Source organism: Gorilla gorilla, chromosome 7, assembly GCF_029281585.2.
Source record: "Gorilla gorilla gorilla isolate KB3781 chromosome 7, NHGRI_mGorGor1-v2.1_pri, whole genome shotgun sequence".
Taxonomy (NCBI): Eukaryota; Metazoa; Chordata; class Mammalia; order Primates; family Hominidae; genus Gorilla; species Gorilla gorilla.
Window position 1 is genome coordinate 126,201,319 of NC_073231.2, and position 27,761 is coordinate 126,229,079.

The following is a 27,761-nucleotide window of genomic DNA, read 5'->3' on the forward strand; positions in this document are numbered from 1 at the left end:
CATGATTATCACTCTTAGCTAAGTGCAATATCATAAGTAACTTGACAATTTTCCATTTATACAGGGTGTCCCTGGAGCAAAGGGGGAACGAGGAGAGCGGGTAAGTATCCTGTGGCTCTGCTTTCTGGCCCCAGCTTGTTGCACCCCTTCCATTGCATAAGCCTGATAAAGGATCATCATTTAATACCATTATTATTCATTGCAATTGTACCAGTCTCTGTTTCTCCCTTTCCCCAATTCATTAGACTGTGGCCATATTTTCCAGACATAAAATCCCTGTGGGCTGGGAGTCAGGAGAGCTAGTTTCTAATTGCATATCTGCTGCCATCCAGGTCAATGAACTTGGGCTCTTTTCTTTAAGGATAAAATGGACAGAATCACCCTCATATAACTTACAAAGTGGGTTTGATGAGAACATTATATAATAGATGTGAAAAGGCTTCAGAAAAGTAAAAACTCTATACAAGTGACAAGTGGCAGCATGGCACTCCTGGGCTTTTTGATGCTCCCAGGTTCACACCCAGGAAGACAATGGCAGGCATAGAATCAAAGAACTGGCCCCCAAACTGAAGTCAGCTTAATTTAAGGGTCGTCTCTCTCCTTTCAGCAATTGTGCAGCTGCTAATATAATTGTGCCATTGGCTATAGCAGAAACAGCAGTGGCCTTGGGCTCATCCAATTACCTCTGTGAAATTTTGGGCCATGAGTTTAATGCTATTCAGCTATAAAATGGGTTTAACATCTTTCCTCTGGGTTGCTATTAGTATTAAATGAGCCACTGCTCGAGAAAGTGCTGTATTTTATAAGCTCTAAAGAGCTGTATATCACGCGTTAAATATATATGGGTTTGTTTCAAAACTATTAAATTTTTTAGAATAGGGGACCAGAAATACTTACTAGTGCTTGTTAATCTAATAAGGACTCCCAGGAACCTTGAACCATGAATATCAAATTGCTTACCCCTTCTCTGCATGCACCGTGGTGGTCAAACCCACCTGTTGCTAGGAGCCAAAGATCCCTGATGGGAACAATGCGGCAAGTCAGATCCACATCCTGGAAGTCCTGGTAGTGTGGCTGGGCTTGTAGCTGAGTCAGGAGTATGCTTTTTTTCTCATCCAGGGTGACCTGCAGTCTCAAGCCATGGTGAGATCAGTGGCGCGTCAAGTATGCGAACAGCTCATCCAGAGTAAGTATATAATGGTTACGGAGGATGTTCCCCATAACAAACTCTCATCCAAAAGAGAGTTTCTTTTCCCATGAGCGTACCACTAAGGAAAACTCTAAAGCATTGTCTTTGTGCAGACACATAAGCTTTACAGATGACCATCACTGACCCATCAAAGAGATCACTACAGATTACCCTAGAGCTCTACATCGATGGTACAAAAGCCAAATTCCTTTGTGTCATTGGTCCAAGAACTGCCTGTTTGCCCATGTAAATTTAACTTGACTGCCCAGATCAAATCTTCTATTCCTTTCTCATCTTTCCAGGTGGGTAGGATTTTTTCTCAAGTGTTCAGCACTTGAAAGCTGCCAGACTACATCTTCAGAAGCTGCCTCAGAAAGACAATTTATGGTGTTGATTTTTATTAACTTGCAAGATTTAAATGAATATTTCCTTCTTATCCATTTCACATCCATTACCTTCTGGCTAGCCTAAGGTCTTCTCATTTATTTCTTAAGATGTTTATGAAAATACAAACACACACATGAACAGGCTTGCTCCGACATTTGATATGATATTATACTTGGGCTTTGTGCCAAAAATTACATCAGAACAAACTTGATATGACGCCTGTCCCATTTCTTCATTTTACTTGAGCTTTTTGATAGCACTGTATTTCCCTGCCCATTTGCTTGGATCCCACCACTTTTGCACGTTTCTGCTTTGCCCACTGATTATATATTTTATCACAGTAATCTAATCAGAGGGTTACTAGTGTGGGCCCTTCCCTTTGCCAGTAATTTGTTCAGTTCCAGGAATATCTGAGGCCAAGCAAAGGTGAACTATCTCTCTCAACCCCACCCAGCTCTCGCCTAGCTCTGCTGTCCAGCCCTCTCACCCAATAGCACCCCCACTTCCAGGGCTGACATTACCCAGGTGGGTACCTCATTGGCTTGGGGTTATATTTATTTTAACTCAGGAAAGTTTGGGATTTAGGCCAGGAAGCCCTGCAATATCTAAGAAAGCTTTGTTGGCTAAGTCCAAAATTCCATCTTTAATTCTGAGATAAATCCAAATCTCACCCTGGAGGAGGCATGGAGTTGAGATCTGCACAGGCTTGGAAGAGTTTTCATTAAGGCAAAAACATCAGGGCAAGAGGAGTATGAAGCTACCAACTTCAGACACAGTAGTCATGCTCCCTGTATTTTAACGTTATTTAATTTTCTGTTATATTGCCCAAACTATGTGTGTGTCTGTGACAGAGAATTTACCAGTTAAATATAACTGTTTAAGTTTAATGGCAAAATAGGATCTTCAAAAATACATTATAAAAGAGAAATTGAACATTAATCATTTTGTACTGACATATTGTAAATAACCTGTATCTTGAATTGTTTTGTAGATTTCTGATTTCAAGTGTACAATGTAAATGAGCAGATCATTATTTTCAGAAAACTTAAGGCTTAAATCTTACTGTGACTCACTGACCACTACCCAAGAAAGATCTCACAATACTTGCTGTCTTATTCTACTGTAGAATAAAAATCATGTGTAAATATCTGATTATTTAAAGCATGCCCTAAAAATCAAGGTTTCAAAATCAATTTTTTCTCCTTACGAATTCTCAGAGTCTTGTGATTGACTTCTAGGAAGTAGAAGTCATCAAGGGATTGGTTACACAGTAAAGCTTAAACAAGTCTATAAAATAGCAAGGCCCTGCCTGTCAATATACTAGAAGGAAATCAAAAAGGTTGTATGCAGCTTGATAAGCCAGGCCCAGCCTACTCAGAGGCTGTATTTCTGGTACCTCAACCATCTTCCCTTACACTACTTCAGTTTTCTCTGGGATCCTTATTGTATTCCTTCAGCTGCCACTCAGAACTGGATTTATCAGTTAGCAAATAATTCCTCACAAGCTCACTTCTCTGGTTTTTAGTTCACAGTTGATCAGAATTATGCTAGGAAGAGTTACATGGGAAATTATGCAAGGCCAAAGTGATGACAGCTGGGAAAATGATGATGGACAGTCCCCATGTCAAAGGCAGAAACTGAAAAAGCAAATGAGGAAATGTCTCACCTGCCCAGGCAACAATGGACGTGCCTACTAATAATCTTGAGTCATCAGGAGTGGATCCCTACTTACAGTGACAATCCAATGTTTAAGGAAAGAATGCACTGAATGTATTTTAGAGTGAATTCCTTGAAGAAATCGTTACTATTTTTATTTAGTTTTAAATATTTCAAAATGGATAAATAATAGTAAACTAGACAAGTACTTTATACTTCTAATTAGTAACATATATCTGTATATATATTTTCCATACATAACTGAGTTAAGGGATTGTGGGAGAGAGTGCCAGATTTTTTAAAAATATAAAGCTAGTGGGAGTTTCTGCAGCTGAGACCCAAGTAAAGGTTCCTAAAAAAAGGCTTGAGGACCAAGAGATGAGTTGAGACAGAGCACTTGTCTGGGGATTTGTGAGCAAGAGGGTGGGGAGGCTTTGTGCGTTTTAGAAAAGACAAATAACTTGGGGAGTAAGTGCTAGAGAAATGGCAGCTGGGTGAGGGTCTAGGGGTCAGATAAATGTTGAAGGTAAAGATGAAATTTACAGCTTCTGCTCAGTGATGTTTATTGAGATGCTGACATGAGCTGCAGAATTCCAAACACATGAGATGCCACTTGACAACAGTCCAGCCCTTAATATCATCCAGAGTAAAACGTAAAAAAATGTTAAGCTGGAAATCAACATATTTCAAAGGGGTGTGATTTTTCCCTTGGTGGGTATCTAACAGAATTGTTTGCAGCCTTAACAAATGACACCCCTGGTCCTCTCTTTCTTTGTGTGACAGTTCACTGAATGCTGTCTTTATGCTTCATGCCTCAGGTCACATGGCCAGGTACACTGCCATCCTCAACCAGATTCCCAGCCACTCCTCATCTGTCCGGACTATCCAAGGGCCTCCTGGGGAGCCTGGGAGGCCAGGCTCACCTGGAGCCCCTGGTGAACAAGGACCCCCAGGCACACCAGGCTTCCCCGGAAATGCAGGCGTGCCAGGGACCCCAGGAGAACGAGGTAAGCTGGGCCCCTTCTCTCAGAGGAACTCCTCTGAGATGGGTGCAGGGAAGCAGAACATTATAGTGGTTCTTATACAAGGATAAAGTCTGAAACAATGGACTTAAATTAATTCTGCCCCATCTATTCTTCAGTTTCTTGTTTATTTATCTCTGAGATTGAGAAAATTGAGCAATCTGCCAAGTGGTTATCTAGAGCCATATCTACTTATATGAAAGAGGAAGGTTAGAACCCCCAAATCACTTCTGAGAGGATCTGAGCTAATGAAAGAAAGATATCCCCTCTAGATGGATGAAGTCAAAAAGGGTGCCCCTTCCAGGTTGAAGAATTGGAAAATGATGCCGCCCTCTGACCAAACATGGCATCACACCAATGTCAAGGCAAGCAGAGAACTCACTCTGGTGATTTGCTGGTGCTTTATTTGTGCGGTGCCCAGACTGGGCAATAGTCAGTGGCAGTCCTGAGAAGAGTCATGAATTGTATCAGCATATGGTTCACATGTTCCTGTATAGACCATGTCAGCTCTAAACTTCAAATTAAAATACTGTCTGCGGCTCATCTTCCTATTATGTCAGACAACATTTTATTTAATAGTTTCATGGGCCAATGTTTTGCCTTTCCCACTAAAGTTTCCTTAAAACAGAGATTCTACTTAGCCTTTTCTTCCACCATCTACAGGTCTTAGAAGTATGGTGTAATACAATAATAAGACTCTTTTGACTGAATCTGTAGTCGACTAAGATATTCCGTTCCAGAAGCAGGTAAAGGAGATGTGGGAAGTCAGGGTTGCATGTTAACCATGAAGAAAGTGATGGGAAAGAGAGACAACTCATCAGAGTATTTTCTAAGATACATTTTGTAGAACATAGACCTGGGGAAAAGCTAACTTTTACCTGTCTGCTCTGTGAGGCATATTAGTTTTGTGGGATGGGTAGGATATATTCCTTTTATAAAATTTGATTTAAAATACAGATTACAAAAACAGTATTTCATATTTATTTTGACTCATGCTAACAGGCCTTATGTATTTCTGCCTCTGCACTTTTGTACACATTGTTTTCCCTCTTTGGAAATGTCCTTTCCTTCCTTTGTCTTCCATACATCTTACTCTTAGTTCAAGGCTCAGCTGTCTTATGCATGAAACTGTTATTGATCACCCCAGAACCCAAATGTCTCCGCCCCCATGAACACCTGATGCCCTTACTGTCTTTTCTTTCTGTTTTAGCACTCATCAGGCATTAGCGAACAGCCAGGTTGTTGAGAGCAGGGGTTGGTTCTGAATTGCTTTGCACAATGCTTTGCACTGAATAGGTACTTACTAGATAGTTGTTGCTTTAATTGTGACCCAGTTCTGATTTTTCTTTCTGAAAGTTTTTCCCTGTGTCAGGGCACAAAATCAGCAGATATAGAAAATGGCATCATTCCCTCACAACACACCAAAGATCTGGCAGCCTGGAATGTGGCCCCCTCTGTCAGCAGGGCATCCTCTGCTGCTGTCAATAATGGAGAAACTGTGACTCAATGAGCACAGAGCCAGCACCTGAGTCATTCCCAGCAAGTCATAAGTTGTCTTTGTTCTTTTTGGAAGTCTTAGCCCCGTTCTTGCCAGACCGAGTCTCTCCTGCTCTGCAAGTACACTTGAATGATTAGACCACAGAAAAATCACCCAAGGATTCTCAAAGGGCAGCCCAGATGACCTTTGGAAATATGAATTTCCATGATGTAATTTTCTTACATACATATTGATGTATATTCTAAAGAGTACAGTAGACAAGCACAATCCTATATTTCACAAATGCATAAAAGATGACAGTAAGACAGAAAGTGAGAAATGCCCTTTGAGCATGGGGAAAGGTGATTTTAGTTGATGACCGCTTGAAGGGTGTGATTTTGCGATGACTGTTATAGGTCAGGGCTTATAGGCCAGCATCCAAGGGGCTCTTCATTCCCGGCAAAGTTATTTCAGCTGCAGCTTGGATTTGCTGCTGCAAGGTAGGCAGTGATGTTTGGGATCCAAATATCCAGGAAAGATTAAGAGAGGAAAGGCCTGTCTTTCCACTAAGTCAAAACAATAAAATTTAAAAAGTGAAGTCTTCAGCTATCTTTTCTCTTTCTCATTTTCTATAAAAGAAAGCATATGAAGATATTGAGGTAAGGCCAAAAAGGCTCAAAGTCAGCCAATATCAAGACTTGAAATAAGAGCCAGAGACTGTGTTGTTTTTTTCTGCTGTATAAAATATGATTATCATCATTCTGGATAAAATAATGTTATAAGGACACAATATTGTAATGAGTAAAAATAAGTACTATTACCAGGCAGTGTATGTAGCACATAATAAACTACAAAAGCAAGATTATGAGAAATATGGCTGTTGAGCGTTCTGGCATGAACACTGAAATGAGGCTCACTTTCTGCTTAGGCTTCCTATGAGCCTCATAGGAGTCTTCCTAAAAAAAAATTCACTACTGGGTATCTACCCAGAGGAAAAGAAGTCATTATACAAAAAAGATATTTGCATATGCATGTTTATAGCAGCACAATTCGCAAGTGCAAAAACGTGGAACCAACCCAAATGCCCACCAATCAATGAGTGGATAAAGAAACTGTGGTATATATATATATATATGTATATATATGAAGCATATATAAAGCATATATATATATATGTATATGATGGAATACTACTCAGCCATAAAAAGGAATGAATTAATGGCATTCGCAGTAACCCAGATGAGATTGGAGACGAGCATTGTAAGTGAATTGACTCAGGAATGGAAAACCAAACACCGTATGTTCTCACTCATAAGTAGGAGCTAAGCTATGAGGATGCAAAGGCATAAGAATGACACAATGGACTTTGGGGACTCAGGGGGAAAGGGTGGGAAGTGGGTGAGGGATAAAAGTCTACAAATAGGGTATAGTGTATACTGCTCAGGTGATGGGTGCACAAAAATCTCACAAATCCCCACTAATGAACTTATGTAACCAAACACCACCTGTTCCCCAATAACCTATGGAAAAAGATTTTGTTTTTTTAAATTCACAACTGCATTCAGTTTGGATAGTTTTTCATCAGAAGTGCCCACTCTAACTTTTCTATTCTAGTTTTTCAAACTTTTAAAAATGTGATACACAGTAAAAAATACATTTGACATCATGATGCAATATTCCTTGTGCATATGCATGCATGCAAATGTATATAACTGGGACAAAAGAAATTATTTTTACCCTTCCTGTTATTCCCTGTTTTCTTCTTTTGTTAAAAGAACGAGGAGAGACCTTGGGTTTCGTTACCTTAGTTTGAAAAACACTATCCCCGTACGATGTCTTTGATTAACCCCATCTTTATCAGAGAAATGGCAAAGAATATGCATTTTTAGAGAGCAGAAGAAAAATTATGGATTTTCCTTTCATATTTGCAATGTGATGTACATGGCTTTTCATGACTTTTCTTATTATCTAAAAGAAGATTGCACTTTTGCTCCATCTGATTGTCTCTCTCTTCATTAACGCGTTGTCTCCTTTAACTTAAAGTCTTTTTCGTAAGTTTGTGTGGAACAGTTTTTAGCTATCCTCTTACACAGATTGTAATATAGAATTCTTAAAATTCAAGGATTCTAAGGGATCCTGTGGCTAATGTTGTTCAAGTTTTCTATCTGAAGCTTGAAATCCCACTTAGATTTGTCTAATTATTGGCACTTAGCATTGAAGAGGCCTCATTTGCATAACATCATGCTTTATATTAAGCAGCCTGATTTCTCACCTGCTTTTCTTTGTCACTTGTTCTTCTCTGTTAATTTATGTCAAAGAAAAGCTATTTTTCCATGGGATGCTAGTTGGTTACCTCTCCCCATTAAACCCTGTACTGTCTTCATGTAAATGGTTCTGTATAACCTGGCTTCTCATTATCCCAAAATTCAGAACAGAGGACCAGTTCTGAGGTTCCTCTTTTGATCACTGAACCATGACAATCCAGTGCTTGACTGGACAATCCAGTGATTGACTACTATTTGTCAATTGCTTTTCTGACCTCAACTCACTCTTGAGTCACATTTTTGGGTGATTCCAAACCAGATTTCCTCAATTGCAGATCGTTTTCTTTTTCTGCTCTGTGCATATCATTCCCAGATGATTCATCTGTTTTTGTTTACTCAATTTATTTAAATGTTCATTCTCTACACTGGTATCTTGAGCCATATATTAAACAAGTCAACAATAAGTTTGTTGGTTTATAGTTCACAAAATTAAGTTTCTTTATTCAGTTGAAAAGAATTAGAAAATTCCCCTGATTTCAGTCTTTTTTTTTTTTTTCTCTCTCGGAGACAGGGTCTTGCTTTGTCCCCCAGACTGGATTGCAGTGGTGTGATCTCGGATCTTGGCTCACTGCAACCTCCGCCCCCCGGGTTCAAGCAATTCTCCTGCCTCAGCTTCCCAAGTAGCTGGGACTACAGGCAGGCACCACCACACCTGGTTAATTTTTGTATTTTTAGTAGAGACAGGGTTTCACCATGTAGGCCAGGCTAGTCTCGAACTCCTAACCTCAACTGACACCCCCCCACCCCGCCTTGGCCTCACAAAGTGCTGGGATTACAGGCGTGATCCACCACGCCCAGCCTGATTTCAGTCTTTATGCAACTCCTTTAGTTTCCATAATCCTCCCGAAATTTTTGAATCAGAGAAACCATCTGATCATCTAACTAACCTAACCATCTAAAGATTTTCATTTTAGATTGTATAGCTGGACAGCTGGAATTTATATCTGGTTTATCTTATAGAATAAGTCAGCAAATATTAAATACAGTATTTATGTAAGGTTTTTCAGTTTGGCGGATAGATAATACTATTATTTATAGCTTTTACTCATTAGGCTCCAATTGCATCTGCCAAGTGTTGCGCTCAGTCCTGTACACACTACCTCATTTGGGTAAAGTGGAAGACCTGGTTTGGATAAGGAAGGAATATGAAAGATTGCTGAGGGTACAAACTGGAAGATGGTAAATGCTAAGTGAGTTATATAGAATATAAATGGTTTCAGAATGTAAAGGAAGATGTCAGTCACTGTGGTCTTTGAGAAGAACGGGTGCCAGCATTTATTAAGCAACTATGTGTCAATTGCTAAGCACGTTATGTGATGCTCATAAAAATCTTATGAGATCAGGATTAGTTCCATGTTAGGTGAGGAAACTGAGGCTCTGCTAGATTGTTAATTGTCCAAGGTCACACAGTGGAACAATAGGGGTCTAGAATTCAGATCCAGATATGTATGATTCCAGAATGCCTGTGCTTGCTGACTTCGCCACTTAACTAGCTATGTGATCTTGACTACTTAAGCTTAAAACTTAATCTCTGAATCTCCGTTCATTCATTCAGTGGTACTTACTGAGCATCTACTACACTTCCAGCTTGTGCTGGGCGTTTATGACATGGTGGTAAACAGGGTATATATTTCCTGACTTTCATGGCACCTTACTGTTATGGGAGATGGATATTAAGCAAACAACATATCAATCATTTAATTTCAGTTGTAATTAGTGCTATGAAAAAGTACAGGATAACATATGGCATACAAAAGGAGACTGACTTGATCAGTGATGTTTTAGCTGAGACCTAGAACTTTAGTAGGAAATTGCCATAGCAATAAGAGAGTTGGGGAAGAGCTTTCTAGGCAGAGGAGGCAATAGCATGTGCAAAGGTCCTGAGGTGAGAAAGGGCTTGAAACGTTTAAAGCAGTGACTCTCCCTTTCACAACAAATAATTTCTCATGTCTCTTTTATGTTCCAAAATAAAATTCATAGACATTAAATATAACCTATCTTCACATATCATTAAACAAACAACACTAAATAGAGAAATTACAATGTTCTCTAGTGTAATACAAAGGAGAACTAAAAGGAAAGTAATTTATAGTCAAATAATTTATTCCAATATGTATATAAATGTAAAAACAACCTCTAATCATTTCATCAACCAGAAGTTCCCCTACAAGTATCAACAATGTCTCCTAGGGATGGCACTGCCCCTACTAAGCTCCATTGCTTTGGATAACAGAAAAAAGAATCGTATAGTTGGAGCTTGGTGAGTTAAAAGGACAGTAAGAATTCAGGAGGAGGGAGGAGTAGACAGAGGCCACAGGATGCAACCAACATTTTGTGAGTATGGGTAAGGAATTTGAACTTATCCTAAGAGCAACGTAAACTTTCTGCAATTTCTGTTTCAGGACGCCATTATAAAGACTTATGTCACTCTGCATTTGTCTCTGTTGTGTTCACAGTGGTGATCTACTAAGATAATAAACACATGATTGCATTATGCAAATAAATGTAAATTATCTTGTCCTCCTTTTCCCATGTGCTCAATGGCAAACAGAACTCGCCCAAGCAAACAAAAGTAAACAACGAATCAGCCTTCCTTTGAGCACCATGAATAGGTAACACTCCCTCTCAGAGACTCAGAAACGGCAGTATGGCAGGGAAATGGTGCACCCACACGAAAGCTAAACCTGTCTCCCTAATGCTCAGGGTAAGCTGTGAGTCAACAGGACTCAAACATCTATAGAGAAAACTGAGTTCCAGATTGATTTTAAAGCTGGGAGAGAGAAGTGGGATATTCCTGTGGTTAAAAAGACCGTAGCACTTCTGAATAAAACCGTAGCACTTCTGAGCCAGGAATGCTGCAATGGTAAAAATCATTTTTGTGAAATTTCTTAATGCCCCATGTATCCTAGCTGATTCCTAGAAAAAATATCTCTATGGGGCAGATCATCTTGATTAAAGATTGAGTGCTGGTAGAGCTTTCGTTATTATTTGCTAAATGGCACTTAAATATTTTCAAGTCTTCCCTATGATTTTGTATTACAGTGAATATTCAGTTGCATGAGATGTGTTCTTTCTTTTTATTGCTGTTAAAAATTTGCTGAAATAGGCTGGGTGCGGTGGCTCACACCTGTAATCCCAGCACTTTGAGAGGCTGAGGCAGGTGGATCACAAGGTCAGGAGTTCAAAACCAGCCTGGCCAAGATGGTGAAACTCCATCTCTACTAAAAATACGAAAATTAGCTGGGCATGTTGGCGGGCGCCTGTAATCCCAGCTAGTAGGGAGGCTGAAGCAGAGAATTGCTTGAACCCAGGAGGTGGAGGTTGCAGTGAACAGAGATCGCACCACTGCACTCCAGCCTGGGTGACAGCGAGACTCCTTCTCAAAAAAAAAAAAAATTTTTGCTGAAATAGGCCGGTAGCAGTGGCTCACACCTGTAATCCCAGCACATTGGGATGCCAAGGTGGGCAGATTGCTTAAGGTTAGGAGTTTGAAACCAGCCTGTCCAACATGGTGAAACCCTGTCTCTACTTAAAAAAAAAAATACAAAAATTAGCTGAGTGTGGTGGTGTGTGCCTGTAATCCCAGCTACTTGGGAGGTTGAGGCAGGAGAATCGCTTGAACCTGGGAGGTGGAGGTTGCAGTGAGCCGAGATCATGCCATTGCACTCCAGCCAGGTGAACAGAGCAAGACTCTTTCTCAAAAAAAAAAAAAATCTGCTGAAATACATACTGCCTTCTTCCTTCTTTGATTCCGCATCCCCTGCCTCTCATTTCTTGAAAGATGAATACAGATAGTTTTCTCTTTCTTTTTTCCACCCAGGACTCATCTGGTTAAGTTCAATTTGAATGCCCTTCAGAACAAGACCTTTATCTGAAGGTTTAGTGGATTGTGTTTTCCTAATGGTGTAGTCATCTTAAGGCATTGGCAAGGATTGCTCTTTTTTTTCTTCTTTGCATCATCTTTTATTGATTTTTTTTATTACAAAGTGACTCTTTACATTGATGATGGCTGCAGAAAGAAACTCTTATGTATTAGTGAGCTATTGCTGTGTAACAAATTACTTTAAAACTTAGTGGCTTAAAGCAACAAATATATATGATGTCCATTTTTGTGGGTCAGGGATTTGAGTTTTATGTGGGTGCTGTTGGCTAAGAGTCTTGCATAAAGTTGCAGTCAATATGTCATTTAGGAGGCCAGTCTTCTGAAGGCTTGACTGGAGCTGGTGCATCTGTTTCCAAGATGGTGCCATCACAGGACTGTTGGCAGGAGTCTCCAGCCCTGGCTGATGATTGGCAGGAGGGCTCAGTTCCTCGCTGTGGAGCTCTTCGTGGGGCATGGTTGAGAATTCATTTTCAACGCCTAGAGGCTGCTTTCCTCAGAGCCACTGATCCAAGAGAGAGAGCAGAGGAGTTCCCATTATGATTTTGACATCTAGTCTCAGAAGCCCAAGCTTTTACTTTCACCATATCCTATTTGTTAGAAGGGAGTCACTAAGCCTGGCCCACGCTCAAGTAGAGAGGAATTCGGCTGTACACTTTGGAGGGAGGCATTTTAAAGATTTTGTCAGTGTCTGTTTAAACCATCACACTCTTCTAAATTAAAACAAGGCCTTCTGGCTGTGCGTTGCGAAGAGGGTGATGTTCTCATCCACGAAATCATTGCCAAGCAGTATGACGTCTACAGTGCTGAATAATGAAGGGCTCTTGTGAAGAGTTGGCTTACCCTGCCTGTTTTCACCACTTATGTTTGTTTTTCTCTCCTGTATTCTTTTACATCATCCAAATGACAGATGTAGGTTTTCAGAGGGAAACGCAAGATGCAGCTGTGGGCACCTTTAAAGACAGTAGCAATTATTGGGAAAAATGTTTTTGAAGACTACTAATACCTTTTGTGTTCCTGTTTCTGAAATTAGTCATAATTAGAACAAAATCCATTTTCAAACCAAACACAAAGAACGAGAGAAAAAAAGCCATTGACAAATTAAAATTACCATTAAATTATGTTCCCACCCTTTATAATTAGTAAAATATGACTGTTACAGTAATAATAAGCTATAACTAGTGTTTTGTCTTGTTTTTGCCATGGAAGCTAATATCATTGTTTCTGTAGATAAAAAAATTTTAAAACCTTAATTGAAAAGTCTATTAGTTTGAACAGATATTTGATAAATCAATGGCTGATTAATCCTACCGCATTAGTGTGTGACACATGTCATTCAATACCCAGATAGAGTATGCTTTCTTGAATTGGCCCTTACTGATTTCTTTCTGTTCATCCTTTCTTACAATGAGGCTACATTGTCCCCCAAAACAAATTTTAATGTCCATTTTTCTTTTATTCCTCATAAGACATGAAATACAATAGTTATTTCATAAGTCATAACTAGTTTATAGTGTTGATAACCTCTTGGCTAGCTTTTGGACTGCCATTTCTCATTCACACCTTGAGCCCTGATAAAAACAAAAGCCCATGTGGCTATTGTGCATCAATCCTGAGACATCATGGTGATAGCAGATTACTGCCACGTGAACAATGTAAGCATTTCCTTTCAAGTCATCATCGTGTAATTTAGCCAGAAAATCATGGCAAGTTTTCTAAGAAGGAGATTTGGTTATACTAGATAATAAAAGAGAGAGAGAGAAAGAAACTCCTTTTTTAAAAATGTAGGAATGTATTTCGTCATTTTCTAAATTTTCAAGCCTTGAACATAAGTAAAATGGAAATATAATGTAGTTTATATGATAAAACTAAAGTTGTTTGTATTAGCTGTGATAAAACATTTTTGGTGAATTTTTTGACATGGCTTTCAAAGCCATGACTGTAATAAGTTAATTATCAAAATGTATTTTTAGAGGAGGGTGAAAACATGCAGAGAAAAGATATATTCATTAATCATTTCCATTTTCATTGTTCTAGATTTGACTTTGGCATTAAATTACTATGTAAATATAGTGAAGTAGTTTGACTTTCCTGAACTTCTTTGCTAGTTTGGAAAAACATAATGAGTATCCTTGATTTTGGATGTGTTTATCTTTTTTTTTTTTATGTTAACTTTTGGGATACATGTGCTGAACGTGCAGGTTTGTTACATAGGTATACATGTGCCATGGTGGTTTGCTGCACCTATCGACCCGTCATCTAGGTTTTAATCCCCCCATGCGTTAGATATTTGTCCTAATGCTCTCTGTCCCCTTTCCCCCAACCCCCTGAGAGCCCCTGGTGTGTGATGTTCCCCTCCGTGTTTCCATGTGTTCTCATTATTCAGCTCATGCTAAACCTGAAATGTTCATTTTTAAGCTATAGAAATTGGCTCCTTTTCCCACTAATTTTGAATAATTTATAATTTTCTTAATAGCCAATGGTGGACATAATATAATAGCTCTTAAGGAGGAATGATCAAAATTTTGTAGCAGAAAGTAATAGATTGGCATTTGGTCTAACATTCTTATGTACCAGTGAGGTCATAGTGTCAGCGGCAAAACTGGGTGAACAAAAAGCCCGGATTCCTGATGCCTGATTTGATGCCTATTTTCTCCTGCCACTCACCTGCAGTTGTGAATGGTCAACCTGCAGACTACAATAGGCTGGTGTGCACTGATGAGCTTTGCACCTCATCTTCTTCTCTCTCTCTCTGCACCCTTCTCTTTTTAACTTCCACTCTTCCTACTTCTCCTCTTTCCTTCCTACTGCACTTCCTCCCTCTCGCTGCCCAAATTTAGGTGAGTCTGTGGTCAAAATACCAAAGGACCCTCTACCTATACTATCTTATCTGATAGAGACTAATAGAAAGACCTGAAGTGCTAATCCCTTTGCCTTGATCTTGCTCTGGTTAGTGGATTCCTTTGACCATTGAGTGGCCCCACTTAATGATTCAGCCTGTTTTCCTCTGGCTTTTCTGTGGAAATAGCACAGGGTTTACCAGTGGAGCCAGGCTCTACAGGATTCCAGGCTGCCTTAACCAATGTATTGCCTTGTAGCACCCAGAAGGAGCAGATACAGGTTTTGTGGAACCTGAAGCTTACGACTTGGGGTTCCTCTTGAAGAAAAAGAATATGAAGTCCGAACATAAAATTAAGTAGGAGGTACTGAAGGTGGCCTTTACAAGTTAGTGCCTCTCCATAGTCTGGCACACAAAGCTTGTCATGCTCTGGCCTAGACTAGCCTTATATTCTATTGCCTGTGAAACAACCTGAAACTGCCAAAGCCATACCAAACCATTTCTGGTCCCCCAGGCATGCTCTGTTGTCTCTCACCTGCAAGCCTTTGCACATGCATGTTCGTCTGCCACCGTGCCCATCTGTCACTTCTTTAGCAGATAATGCCTGTTCTTCAAGGCGTCATTTCGGGCTCAGCCATATTGGAAAGTCTTCTGCAGTCCCCACAGGTGCCTCAGTTCTGTGCTCTCATATTCTGCTGTAGCTGTTTTCACATTGCATTATAACTACTTGTTACCTATCTGTGTTTCCTACTCCATGACGATCTGCTACATGCAGGAGGGGTGCTTTTGACTCCGGATTCCCAGTGGCTGATGTTGGGACTGGGCTAGGCAGTTTATGTTGTTCGCCTTCTCCGGGCTTTAGCTTCGTGGTGCTAGGTGTCCAGACCCCTTTGCCCTCTGCTCTTTGGCAAGGTCAGCCCAATGGAAAGCATTGAGGAAGACTGAAGGGTACGAAGAAGGGCAAACCCCACCCCTGCCTCCTCTGCAACTCCAGTTGTAGCCACCACCCCTCTGCACCCCTGCTTCTAGTAGACAATCTCCCCTTCTGTTTCTAGATCCTACCAGAAGCCACTAGGCTCTGGGCTCCAGTCACATTTTTTTTTCTCATTGTCTCTACTCTCCTACAGGTAATAGTGGCTCTGTGTTCTTGCCAATTTGTAAGTTACATCTTTGCTTGGTTTGTAAGCTTTTCCATCATCCATGTTACCAAGTGTCTGTATTAAATTTCAAATTTCCTCTCTCTGAAAGATCTAGAGTGGTTTATATTTCCCTGGCTGAGCCCTGAATTATAAAGGCACAGTAGATGGCCAGTTGTTACATGAAAAAGACAATAGGAAGAGGGACCTTTGGCAATCATTTGCAAGGCTCATTTACATATAAAACAACTACGTGTTTTCCATTCCTGTCCATCTTAGCATAAAGCATGGAGCCCCAGAAACTGGTACTAGTCCTACAGACCAAACATGCAGAAATAGCAGAGTTTAACAAAATGCATACAGTACTTATTGAATTAAGTCCAATTAATCTGCCTTCTTGTAACTAGGTGCTAGGTCCAGTACCTTGCTCTTAGTATAGGCATTCACACAAACATTGAGTGAAGAACAGACTGTACTTGCAATCCATCACCAGTATATCCCAGGCAACAGACAATATAATAACACAGAAAGCCTTGATCTATAATCTCTGCGACTTTTTGGTACAATTACAATGGAAGCATTCCCCAGGCCTTGCATAGCTTCGTGGGCATAAATCCTGGGAGTTCCTCAGAATGTCTGGGGATGAGGAAGGAGTGACTGTGCTCCACAAACAGCAGAGACTCCAGGCTGGAGTCCGTGGTGTGGTCGGGGGGGCCATAAAAATGAATAAAATCTCCCAACTCAGAGGCCAACAGGCCAAAGAAAATAGGAAACAGACAACCAAGGGCCAGCCCCTGGACATGTTAGTGTGAGCAGGATAAATCCTCTTAAAGTGAATTCCAAATCTTGCTCAGGGCAGACAGTAAGTATACAAATTGAGGAAAGCAGCTGAGGAAATGTGGTGATAAACACAGGGCTGACTGCTGAGTGTGAGGCCAGAGAGAGTGTGCAGACACGTTTGGCAGGAGGTTTGGGAAGCCATAACTATAGCAAGCAAGACAAGAAAGAGCCTTCAGGTCCAGCTTAGGATGGAGAGGCAGGGAGTGCAGTGGTTGAGCACAGAGGCTTCTGCGCCAATCTGCCTGGGTTGAGATTTTGGCTCTGTTATTTCCTAGCTAAGGACAAGTGACTAACCCTCTCGGGATTCAGCTCTCTTTCAGGGTTAATAGCAGTGCCTGACCTCTTGGCTCATGTGAAAACAACATGAGTTTGTTCATGTGAAGCAGCTGGCATCCGAAACCTAGTGACATAATTTATAGGCAGTGCTGATACACTCTCAGGCACATTTTTGGTTTGTCAAAGTCTGCAATCAAATTTTGTATTCCATTCGTTCATCCATTGCTTTAACAGATATTTCTTGAGTGCTTAATGTGTGACTGGCACTTGGAATAGAATGAAGATCTAAAACAAGCAAGTCCCTGATTTTGTGGGCCAGAAAACAAAAATATTGACGAGTCAGTGTTAGGTTAGTGGTGAGGGAGAATCAGGCAACCTGAAGTGGTTTCTAATGAGATTCTGAAGAATGAATGAATATGACAAATGTACCACTCTGATGGAGGATGTTGTACAATGAGCAAGGCTATGCATCTGTGGGAGCAGGGTGTATATGAGAAATCTCTGTATCTTTTACTCAGTTTTACTGTGAACCCAAAACTGCTCTAAAAGATAGTCATTAGAAAAAGAGAGAGAGAAGGAGTAGGAGGAGATGGAGGGAGGGGACTTCTTTCTGATGATCCTAAATATTATTTTGGTTACTCTACAGAAAACTAAGGGTATTTTAATCTTGGCTAAATCATATTTTTGCTAAGTTAGATCTAATTTATATGAGCTGTGCTCATTTTAAAAATGGCAGTACCTCAAACTTCATTGGAGCCAATTATATTCATCTCTAAAAGGCACTAGTAGTTGATATCACCACCACACAAGGAACTTGTTAGAAAAAGCAGTGTTCACCTAACCGAGGAGTATAAAAATGAAGCTTCAGCCTAAGGAATTTTGTCTGTTGATTTTTCAAAGATATGCTTGCTTATAGTGGGCAGCTGAACTATTCACAACAGCAAAGACATGGAACCAACCCAAATGGCCATCAATGATAGACTAAAGCAAATGTGGTACATATACACCATGGAACACTATGCAACCATAAAAAGGAATGAGATCATGTACTTTGCAGAGACATGGATGAGGCTGGAAGCCATCATCCTCAGCAAACTAACACAGGAACAGAAAACCAAACACCACATATTCTCACTCATAAGTGGGAGCAATGAGAACACAGGGACACAGGGAGGGGAACAACACATACTGGGACCTGTCGGGAGGAGGGGCAAGGGGAGGAAGAGCATCAGGACAAATAGCTAATGTGTGTGGGGCTTAAAACCTAGGTGATGTGTTGATAGGTGCAGCAAACCACCATGGCACACATTTACCTGTGTAGCAAACCTGCACATTCTGCACATGTAGCCCAGAACTTAAAAGTAAAATAAATTAAAAAATAATAATAATGGGCAGTTGAATATTAGTCTAGGCATTGAATTCATTTAGTCTTCCAGTATTTATTGGGCCACCTAAGAGTGGCCATGGACTGATGCTAGAGAGTTAAGTAAGGCACAGCTCCGGCAGTCAAGAGGCCTATAGTTTTGGGGCCATGTGGGCATGAGAATAGGTAATGCAGTGGAATGCGCAGTACCAAAGGATCGCAGTTACTAAGAAAGCAAAGAATTCATTCACTCATTTATTCTTTCATTTGTTAGTTCACTCAACAAGTATTTGTGAGTTATATATTATGTGGAAGACATGATATTTATACATTGGGGATATAGCCGTGGAATAAGATAAATATTCCTTGCCCTCTTGAGTCTGTCATGGTTCTACCTGCTATGGTTATAGAGAAATTCTGAGTTGGGTCTTAAAGAATGAGGACAAGTTATGGAGGCAGACAAGTTAAAGGGCATTTCTAAAGAAGGAAATTAGCATTTGGGAGTCCCATGAGTCTCCTGAGTCTCAGTGTTTTTGTGGAAAGGACAGTGGCACTTAGCACTGGTGACCCCATCTCAGCACCAGGTGGCCCCACCTTGGTTCTGTGCAAAAGAGATCTATGATGGGCCATGACTGGGTTTTGACTGTAAAAAAATGACTTTATACCCAGGCTCCACTGCCCTCAGGCATCTCATGGATAGTCACAGGCTGATGTTTTAGGACACTTGATTTCCCTCCTTTTAGTTAGGTCCTACCAGGCTTATCAAAAATATATCCAGATCTATTTTTAGAGATCTGAAGTCTCTACATTTAGCCTTTGATCTCAATCCTCATCTAAGGTACTTAAATACTAATTTTTAACAAGATTGCTTCACTCCAAAAAATGGCCTACAACCAAGTTCAGTTGTCATGGACATGAACATTCCTTCAGTATGCGAACCACAAGTGGATATGTGGACAAATATTAATGTATTCACCTAAATGTAGTTTGTAATATAATAACTTGAAGAATAATAAAATCAGCCAGGCATGGTGGCTCACATCTGTAATCCCAGCACTTTGGAAGGTTAAGGTGGGTGGATCATTTGAGGTCAGGAGTTCGAGACCAGCCTGGCCAAAATGGTGAAACGTTGTCTCTACTAAAAATATAAAAATTAGCCAAGCGTAGTGTTACACACCTGTAATCCCAGACACTCAGGAGGCTGAGGCAGGAGAATCGCCTGAACCCAGGAGGCGGAGGTTGCAGTGAGCTGAGATTATGCCACTACACTCCAGCCTGGATGACAGAGTGAGTGAGACTCTGTCTCAAAAAAAGAAAAAAAAAAGAAAGAAAGAAAGAAAGAAAAAAAGAATAAAATCTAAAATTCCTTGTTAATATATAATTGTGTCTTTAGGCATTTTCCTTTTTGTTTTCTAAGGCATTTCAAGGGCTGGAATTTTTTTTTAATATTTTTGTGAGGCTAGTTCTCTCTTCTTACCTCGACATATGTTACAGATAATATCTGATTCCATTTATTTTTCTCTGTATAATGAGAAAATTAAAACAACCAGATTTTCTATTCCCAATCTTCTCCACCTCGTGCTTTCTTTATGAATAAGCAAAAAACAAGTCAGGAAACTATTATTAGGGGATTAGTCCCAAGAATACTTTCCCAGATATCCTCTTCTGCCTGATCCATGTCTTCTTGTGGAGAATTAAGCATTAGGAGCCATCCTGTTAAAGATGATCCTGCACCGTGAGGTCGTGAGAGGCCACTGAGTCACCATGCTCTTAATCAGGAACAGCCTGGTGTTAGTCATCAGTATATTTTATTATGTTCTAGTTCTTTCAAAATTAGTTGTTCCCTGTTGGCAAAGTGACTCCAGTTCAAACAGAAGAGGAGGGATTCTCGGCTAAATTCCCGGATGCACACTGGGGCATAAGCACTGGCAAGTGAAGTAGCGCCTCTCAGCTAAAAACTACAAACTCCAATTAGCTACTAAACTAATGCCCAGTAGGCTTCCACAGCATGGTTTTCTGTCTGAACAGCTTGATTAGCAACTGAGCATTAAATATTGGTGAGTCAGAGTTAGCTGTGTGCTTTTAAAACTCAGATGAGGTGGTATTTTTACTTTTGAGAAATCGTTGTTTTCCTTATGGGCTCCTAAGAGAAGAACCAGGCACTGAACAGAAAGTCACAGGCATGGTGGTTTGTGCCCTGGGCTGTCATGGAGATACTGGTCTTTTGTAAGCTCAGATAGCACCATCAAGGTGACATGCAATAGGATTGGGTGTTTGGGAATTCTAGCAATGAGTAGACCAACCTGGATGACTCCTAGTAAAGAAGAAGAGCTTTTTAAAAGAGATGCCAGGCTATGTCTTGACTACAAGAGATCATTACTGGGAGCACAAAAGATACCAAAGCTGCAGGTTAGGCACAACCATTATATGTGCAGAGTAAAAACAAAAAACCAAAACCTGTTAGTTCCTCACCGGAGTCTTCTTTACCAGTAATTTCCAGAACAAATACTACATCAACACTTTTCTTTCTGGAAGTTATAAACTAAGATGTTAAAAATGATTATTTTCAAGTGCTACCATCTTGCTTGTTATGTCTAATTTGTTGACAGTGAATATGCATTATATTTAAAGTAAACAAATAGTTATTTGTAATTTTAAAAAATTGCAAGGCCTTTCCATGCCTGCTACCTGTCAAATTGGCCATTTTTCATTTATTGATGTTTCCTTCTAGGCTTTGCCAATTCAACATAATTTCTCAGTAGGTATAATTAAACAGAGATGCTGTTCTGCATGCCGCTATTTCAAAGCATTGTTGTACACAAAAAACAGACAGCAAAGATCTTCTATGATGTAAGCCAGGGTAACCCAGACCCCAGTGTAATGCAACCCTATCTTGGGCCTCAATATAGGGGCTCTCACCTTTCAAGTGATCTTGTGATAGGACCTGTTTAGATAATGAGGTGTCAGAGTATATGTTTCTTTGTTGTTTGCCTGTGAAAATGTATAGTTTGTTAATAGCACTGTAAATTATAAGAGGTCTGCTCCATGGAAAAGAAACACGAATAGATTTAGATTTTTATGGGGCTGAATCAGCCAAATCAAACACAGGCTTTTCTGAAGCTTCCAAGTTTTAATGGAAACTCACACTCTTCAGAATGTTGCTGCCTAATTACAATTCATGCCTTTTGCAGATACATTACAGGGTGGACCAAAAGGAAAATGTTAGACGTGTTCACTTGTGATTTCTATTGTGTTACTTGTGGAGTGCCAGCTGCATAAGTCCAGTGGCCTGGTGCGTGCAAAGACAAGGACCAGTTCTTGGCAGGCTGTGTGACTTCAGTAGGAAGGAGAAAGAGAGACTGGCAGAATAGCAAATACAGACCACACACGCAAATACAGAACCAGACTTCAACATGTCATTCTACATATACTACCAATATCAGAATGTAATGTAAAAGTCCCATGGTACTCATGACCCCAAACGAACCCACTTAATTGTCTTCATCAGAGAAGCACTTTCGAACTCCAGAAAAATGGAACTACCAAGATTTTCTTTTAAAAAGAACTTTAAACATTTTTAAAAATTATTTTAAACAGGTCTAACTGGTATCAAAGGAGAAAAAGGAAATCCAGGCGTTGGAACCCAAGGTCCAAGAGGCCCCCCTGGACCAGCAGGTAAATCTTCCTTCCTAACAAGAAACTGCAAGTGTACATTTTTATATTCACTTGGCATTGCAAGTGAGGAAAATGGTCATCTTACATCCTAGTATGTAACTTAAATGGCTGTATTTCTTACTTGTTTTATTGGGAGGCTTCTTTGTTAATAAGGATCCTCCCAATATACGAGACCAAAAAGTTAGAGCATATTCTGGGATCTTATTGTTTGTGTGAGTTGCGATAGGACAGACTATGCTATAGTAACAAATACATCCCAAATGCTTAGTGGATTTACACAATAAAGCTTTATTTCACAATCACACAAAGTTTCATATGAATAAGGTAGCTCTCTTCCATCTCAGAACCCATGACCTCCATGGTGAATCATGTAGCCTCCAAGAGAAAGATAAAGAAGGCACATCGGGCTGGGTGTGGTGGCTCAATCCTGTAAGCCCAGCGTTTTGGGAAGCTGAGGCAAGAGGATCACTTGAGGCTAAGAGTTTGAGACCAGCCTGGGCAATGATGTGACGAAACCCCATTTCTACAAAAAAAAAAAAAAAATACAAAAATTTAACCAGGCGTGGTGGCATGTGCTTGTAGTCCCAGCTACTTGAGAGGCTGAAACAGAGGATCACATGAGCTCTGGAGGTTGAGGCTACAGTGAACCGTGATGGCGCCACTGCCCTCCAGCCTGGGTGACAGAGGGAAACCCTGTCTCGAAAAAGAAGGCACATCAGCCTCAACTTCCTAAATAGAATGAGATGTCACTTCCGTTCACATTTTATTGTCTGGAACTAATCACCTAGCCCCAACTAAACTGCAAGGCAGACACAAAATCTAGAGAAATACAGGACTATTTGGTGAGCACTAGTATTTCCTGCCATGGTAATCTTACTGAATGAGTTCTGTAGAAGTTTTGAGTTTTGTGTATTATATGCTTTTAGAATGGTCTCCAGATAATCAGGCTTGATATTAGGATTATTATAATTTGCAATCTTATTATAATATATTTTTATAATGTCAGTCTTAGCCACATTAAGTAAAGTGCTTTACAGATTTTTCTTTCCAATCTAGTATGGATTTTGGAAAATACTTTTTCTGAGAGAGGTTCCTAATGCAGTTCATTTTGAGTGTAAATATTTCTGTTATTAGAGACAATGTGAGGAACTGATATAACATTACACATTACACAGAGTGGGTGGTTGGGGAGTGCTGACTGAGAAGCTGAATATATGAGAGCCACCACGCTATTCAAATAGAAGGTGATACTTGTTCCTACTTTTCACTTCAGTTCTAGTTGAGAAATTCCATTATAGTTGAAGACTGCCTTTTCAACACTGTTGGAACCCGGGCCTAAAAACAAGCATACAAGCCAAAAAAAAAAAAAAAAAAAAAAAACATGCTGACAAATTTCTTCAGTTCACAACAATTTTAATCCTCCTATTTTTACTCAGTCTGAATTCTCAATTAATGTAAACTCGCTTAAAGAAATTTTGGATTAGTATATTGGGTCGAATGTCAAACTTGTCATTGGTCCCCTCCAGGACAATTTCACACTCATACAGATTTACTTTAATTATCTAGGGCCATAAACCAGTACTGAATTACATGGCTATTCTAACTGTTGATGAGGTTGAGCTTTAATTATCTGGGGCCATAAACTGGTACTGAATTGCATGGCTGTTCTAACTAGATGATGAGGTTGAGCTCTGAGTGTGTTCATGTTTGTGTCTGTGTGTGTGCACGCCCATAGATTGGATTCATAAGGAACTGCATTGGGAAACAAAAGCTCCAAAAAGAAAATAAGGTTGATAATGGAATGTTCCTTTTCCTTTAATATCCAAGAGGAAATAGAAAAGATGCATTTTGCTTCCCAGTTTCCTCAGCTGATTGAGAGCATTGACCTCCAGGAGGATAAGTGATTACACTATGACCCTCTGCCTAGGGAATCCAGTCTACAAAAAAGAACTCAATGAGTAGAAAGAGGTTGTCCTAATTGTCCTAAAAGTTGCTTCTTCTAAGAGTTAGTTTACTTCTTGGTTGTCTCAAAACTCACGCTGTTGTGGCAAAAGACCAACGGTTTTCATCTGTGGGTACTTCTTAGGACCTTCAGGGGAGAGTCGGCCTGGCAGCCCTGGGCCCCCTGGCTCTCCTGGACCAAGAGGCCCACCAGGTCATCTGGGGGTTCCTGGACCCCAAGGTCCTTCTGGCCAGCCTGGATATTGTGACCCCTCGTCATGTTCTGCCTATGGTGTGAGAGGTAAGTGTCACAAAAAGCCCCTCTTGTGGGCTTTGATCAATGTTTTACTATGCTTAGTACCAAAATGGGAAGATAGTGCTATGAAAAAAGTTAAATTGGTTATGAATGGGAAGCAGAGCTTGAATGCCTCACTTCCTTAAATTATCCCGAGACATTTTCTATAAAGTGCAAATTGCTATAGAGGCTACTCCCTTAAAAACCTTAAGAGAAAATTCAAAATAACAGCACATCTAAGTCTTCCTTGCTTCCCAGTGATGACCTACATAGACTTGGCCTCTGACTTTGTATTTAGCACATTTGGAGGACATGGTTGAACATTCTTTTGGAGTCTCCATTCTTATGTGACAGCTGTGATGTGGCCAAGACATCCCATAAAATTTTACTCTTGGTTTGGGGAAATGTCAAACTTAGAACTTCTCCCATAATTAAGAGGGCTCCTTAGATTATTTTCGATGAAATCATGCATACCACTTGCATTTAGGTGCATTTAAGCACCACATTTTAGGTGACCAAGGATAGTTGTGAGAGGAAACAAAAATCTTGCTGTCCTTGCCTTTATCACTAGCTACTGGACTAAAAGAATATGCTTCCTAAAACATCTGCAGTGTGCATGCTGGCGTGCTGTGCAATGGCCCCTTTTCTGACATAGTCACTCTTGGAAGCATCAGGGGAGAAGCTGAGGGACTGCTGTGGGGCCATGAACTTACTAGTTAATGGGTTTAAAATTTTCTGCTTCAGTAGAAATTTAACCTTAGTTATCACAGGAATTGGTCAACAAAGTTTTGCTGATGTGTTTTTCTCTGTTCATCTTTTCCCTCCCTGTTCTCTCAAATACTCCTATCCCTTATTAAGATCTGATCCCCTACAATGATTACCAGCACTGAAGTGGAAATCCTCCACTCTGGTTACATTGGTCCCAGACATTTGGCTATGGATACAGAACTGTCCTGTCAACCACCACCACCACCAAGCCCCTGCCCCTAACAATGGACACCCTGCTTCCCTGCTTCTTCTGCATCCCTGCCTTCCCACTTTCAAACCTCTTGCCCACTCTGCTCCAAACATGATGGAGTGATAACATTGGAACTTAACCAAATCATGTATGTCTATTTTAATAGACACTGACTGCTCCATGTCAGCCTGGATAGAGGTATATGATCGTGCGCCAAGAATTTATCCCAGACTCCCCTGTGTGACAGCTTCGTAATAAAGTTACTTAACTGTGCCTCTTCCTCCTTCCTCTCCCCACACAGGATGGATGGGCATCTTTTTCCTTGACCACCCTACTCTCCCTTCCTCCCCGATCACCTCCCCTCCCTGCTCTCCCCTGGTGATGGACTTCTAACATGAGAGTTTTTTAAAATTTCTATTTCTTTTATAATTTTGCTGAGTTTTCAGGGTTTCTTCTGTAAATAAAACATAATATTTAAATGGTTGGCTATGATTCTAGTTTTCTAACAATTTCTGTAATGTATCTTTCCCTTCGTCTGTTTACTAACTGTCTGAAACCTTATGGGGAAGGTACAAGGGGCGTGGTGGATTAAGACATCCACTGCTTTTTACCCAGCAGGATATCTCTGTGTCTCTAAGGACCCGGGTGAGGGGAGAATATCAATTTATGATTCCTGGGTGCAGCAAGTCCCCACCCCCACTTTTCCTCTTTAGCTCCCCATCCAGATCAGCCAGAGTTCACCCCTGTCCAAGATGAGCTGGAAGCCATGGAACTGTGGGGCCCTGGAGTCTGATAGCCTCAGGAGAAATTTGAAGACCAACTGCAAGAACTCTTAAGGAATCTTGTTTGAGAAAATGTTGTTATGTGGTTTGTATGCTACTTTTGGGGGGGGGTGGGGCTCATTTCAGCAGCCTAAATCTCCTCCTTGGATAATGTTAATATTATTATTATTATTAACAAAAAATATATATTTTTAAAAAGTTCCCTTAATCTATGACATGGTAGCAATGATTTCCCTTTGGTGTTTTAATGGCATGTCAGATAATTTGTTTTTCCAGAGAAGAGAGCTCAAAGAGGAATTGGGAAAAATAAATTGAACTCTGGAATCTTCTCTCTCAAGTCCTAAAATGAACAAACAGATATGATCGTGTTTGAGGGAAATATGTCCCCAGCAGGAAAAGAATTCAAAGAGGTTCAAAGAATATGTCACTTACTCCTGCTTGCTGTAGGAATAACCTTGCTGATAAGAAAAAAAGGGACATTATTGGAGAAACTACCTCTTGTTTAATTGATCTGTCCAACTCTGAGATCACTTGGTAACTGGTTTCATGTGTATCCAGAAATCAGCATTTGGATTTAAGCTTTCTGAATTTGGTAGTTTAAGAAACAGATTTAGTTTTTCAGTGGTTTTAACTCATGTGAAATAATGATTTTCCACCAGCTCTGATACAAAGAGATATAATTTTAATGAACGATTTATCCAGCAGTGTGTTCCAGGGGTTGCCTCTCCTTATCTACAGGGATTACTTTGTACATGCAGATAAGTTTTCGCAAACCTATTTCCATTTTCTTTTGTAAGCAAATAAAACTTTAAAACAATGTATGTGGATTCTTTTTCCTGCATTTCTAAGTATCACCTTAAGCTTTTGTAGTCTTAACTGAGTGTCCACCAGAAAGACAACAGCTGTCTTCCTTTAGGTAAGCATTCAAACTTTCATTCATTCGTTTACTCACTCACTCACTGATTCATTCATTCTGAGTGCAGTAGAAAACAGAAGAAGCAGTTAACTTGGGACTAAGAGATTAGCGACATTTTATTGTTCATTTATAATCTAGCAGGCAGCAAAGACCCTGCAAATGCATGACCTCTGCTAAATAAATGTTTACCAATAGTTGACTGAGGAGCCCACCTATCTTCTGATATTGAGGAAAGCCTAAAAACCCCTAGAAGGCAGAGCAGAAATGAAGTCGAATCTAATAGACTCTAACCCTTAAACCATACTTTGTCTTTTGCTCACAAAGGAAAAATCTAGGTATTTGAGAAAGATTTGAATTCTATTATGTGCTAGTTGAAGTAGAAACAAAAGAGAACCATAAATTTAATATGTGCTCCTTCTCTGTAACATCTCCCTAGTAACAGCTAACTTTAAAAAGTAGGGATGGGATCATTTACAACTAGAAGCTGGATTCTTTCTGGATCAGGAAAAGGCTAACATGAAGGATGGTGTCTGTCTGATCACCAGGTTCTCTGACTTTCTGTCCTTCTCACAATCTCCTGATCTTTGGAGATGAAAGATCTCCTTTCATCTTCATCTGAAGGATTCTTCAGGTGATTCATCTTCAGACTTCATCTGAAGGATTCTTCAGATGATTCATCTTCAGACTTCATCTGAAGGATTCTTCAGATGATTCATCTTCAGACTTCATCTGAAGGATTCAAACAATCTACTTGTGTGCCTTTGGTGGGGTGGGGCAGGGGCGGGGGGCGGTTCTAAACAAATCA

The 27,761-nt window shown here is 40.2% G+C and overlaps 1 protein-coding gene across 2 annotated transcripts in view; it reads left to right on the forward strand.

Moving 5' to 3' along the window:
* COL14A1 (collagen type XIV alpha 1 chain) overlaps nucleotides 1–26,857 on the forward strand; it is a 249,603-nt gene extending 222,746 nt beyond the window's left edge. Inside the window, exons 43-48 of one of the 2 annotated variants that reach the window (XM_055349252.2) lie at nucleotides 65–100; nucleotides 1,120–1,186; nucleotides 4,051–4,239; nucleotides 21,987–22,064; nucleotides 24,151–24,306; nucleotides 25,159–26,857. In XM_055349252.2, coding sequence (XP_055205227.2) covers nucleotides 65–100; nucleotides 1,120–1,186; nucleotides 4,051–4,239; nucleotides 21,987–22,064; nucleotides 24,151–24,306; nucleotides 25,159–25,190 — 558 coding nt within the window. In that variant the 3' untranslated portion in view covers nucleotides 25,191–26,857. The remainder of the gene's footprint in view (nucleotides 1–64; nucleotides 101–1,119; nucleotides 1,187–4,050; nucleotides 4,240–21,986; nucleotides 22,065–24,150; nucleotides 24,307–25,158) is intronic. The other variant, XM_004047478.5, reaches the window with a different exon arrangement.
* Nucleotides 26,858–27,761: the final 904 nt, after the last annotated feature.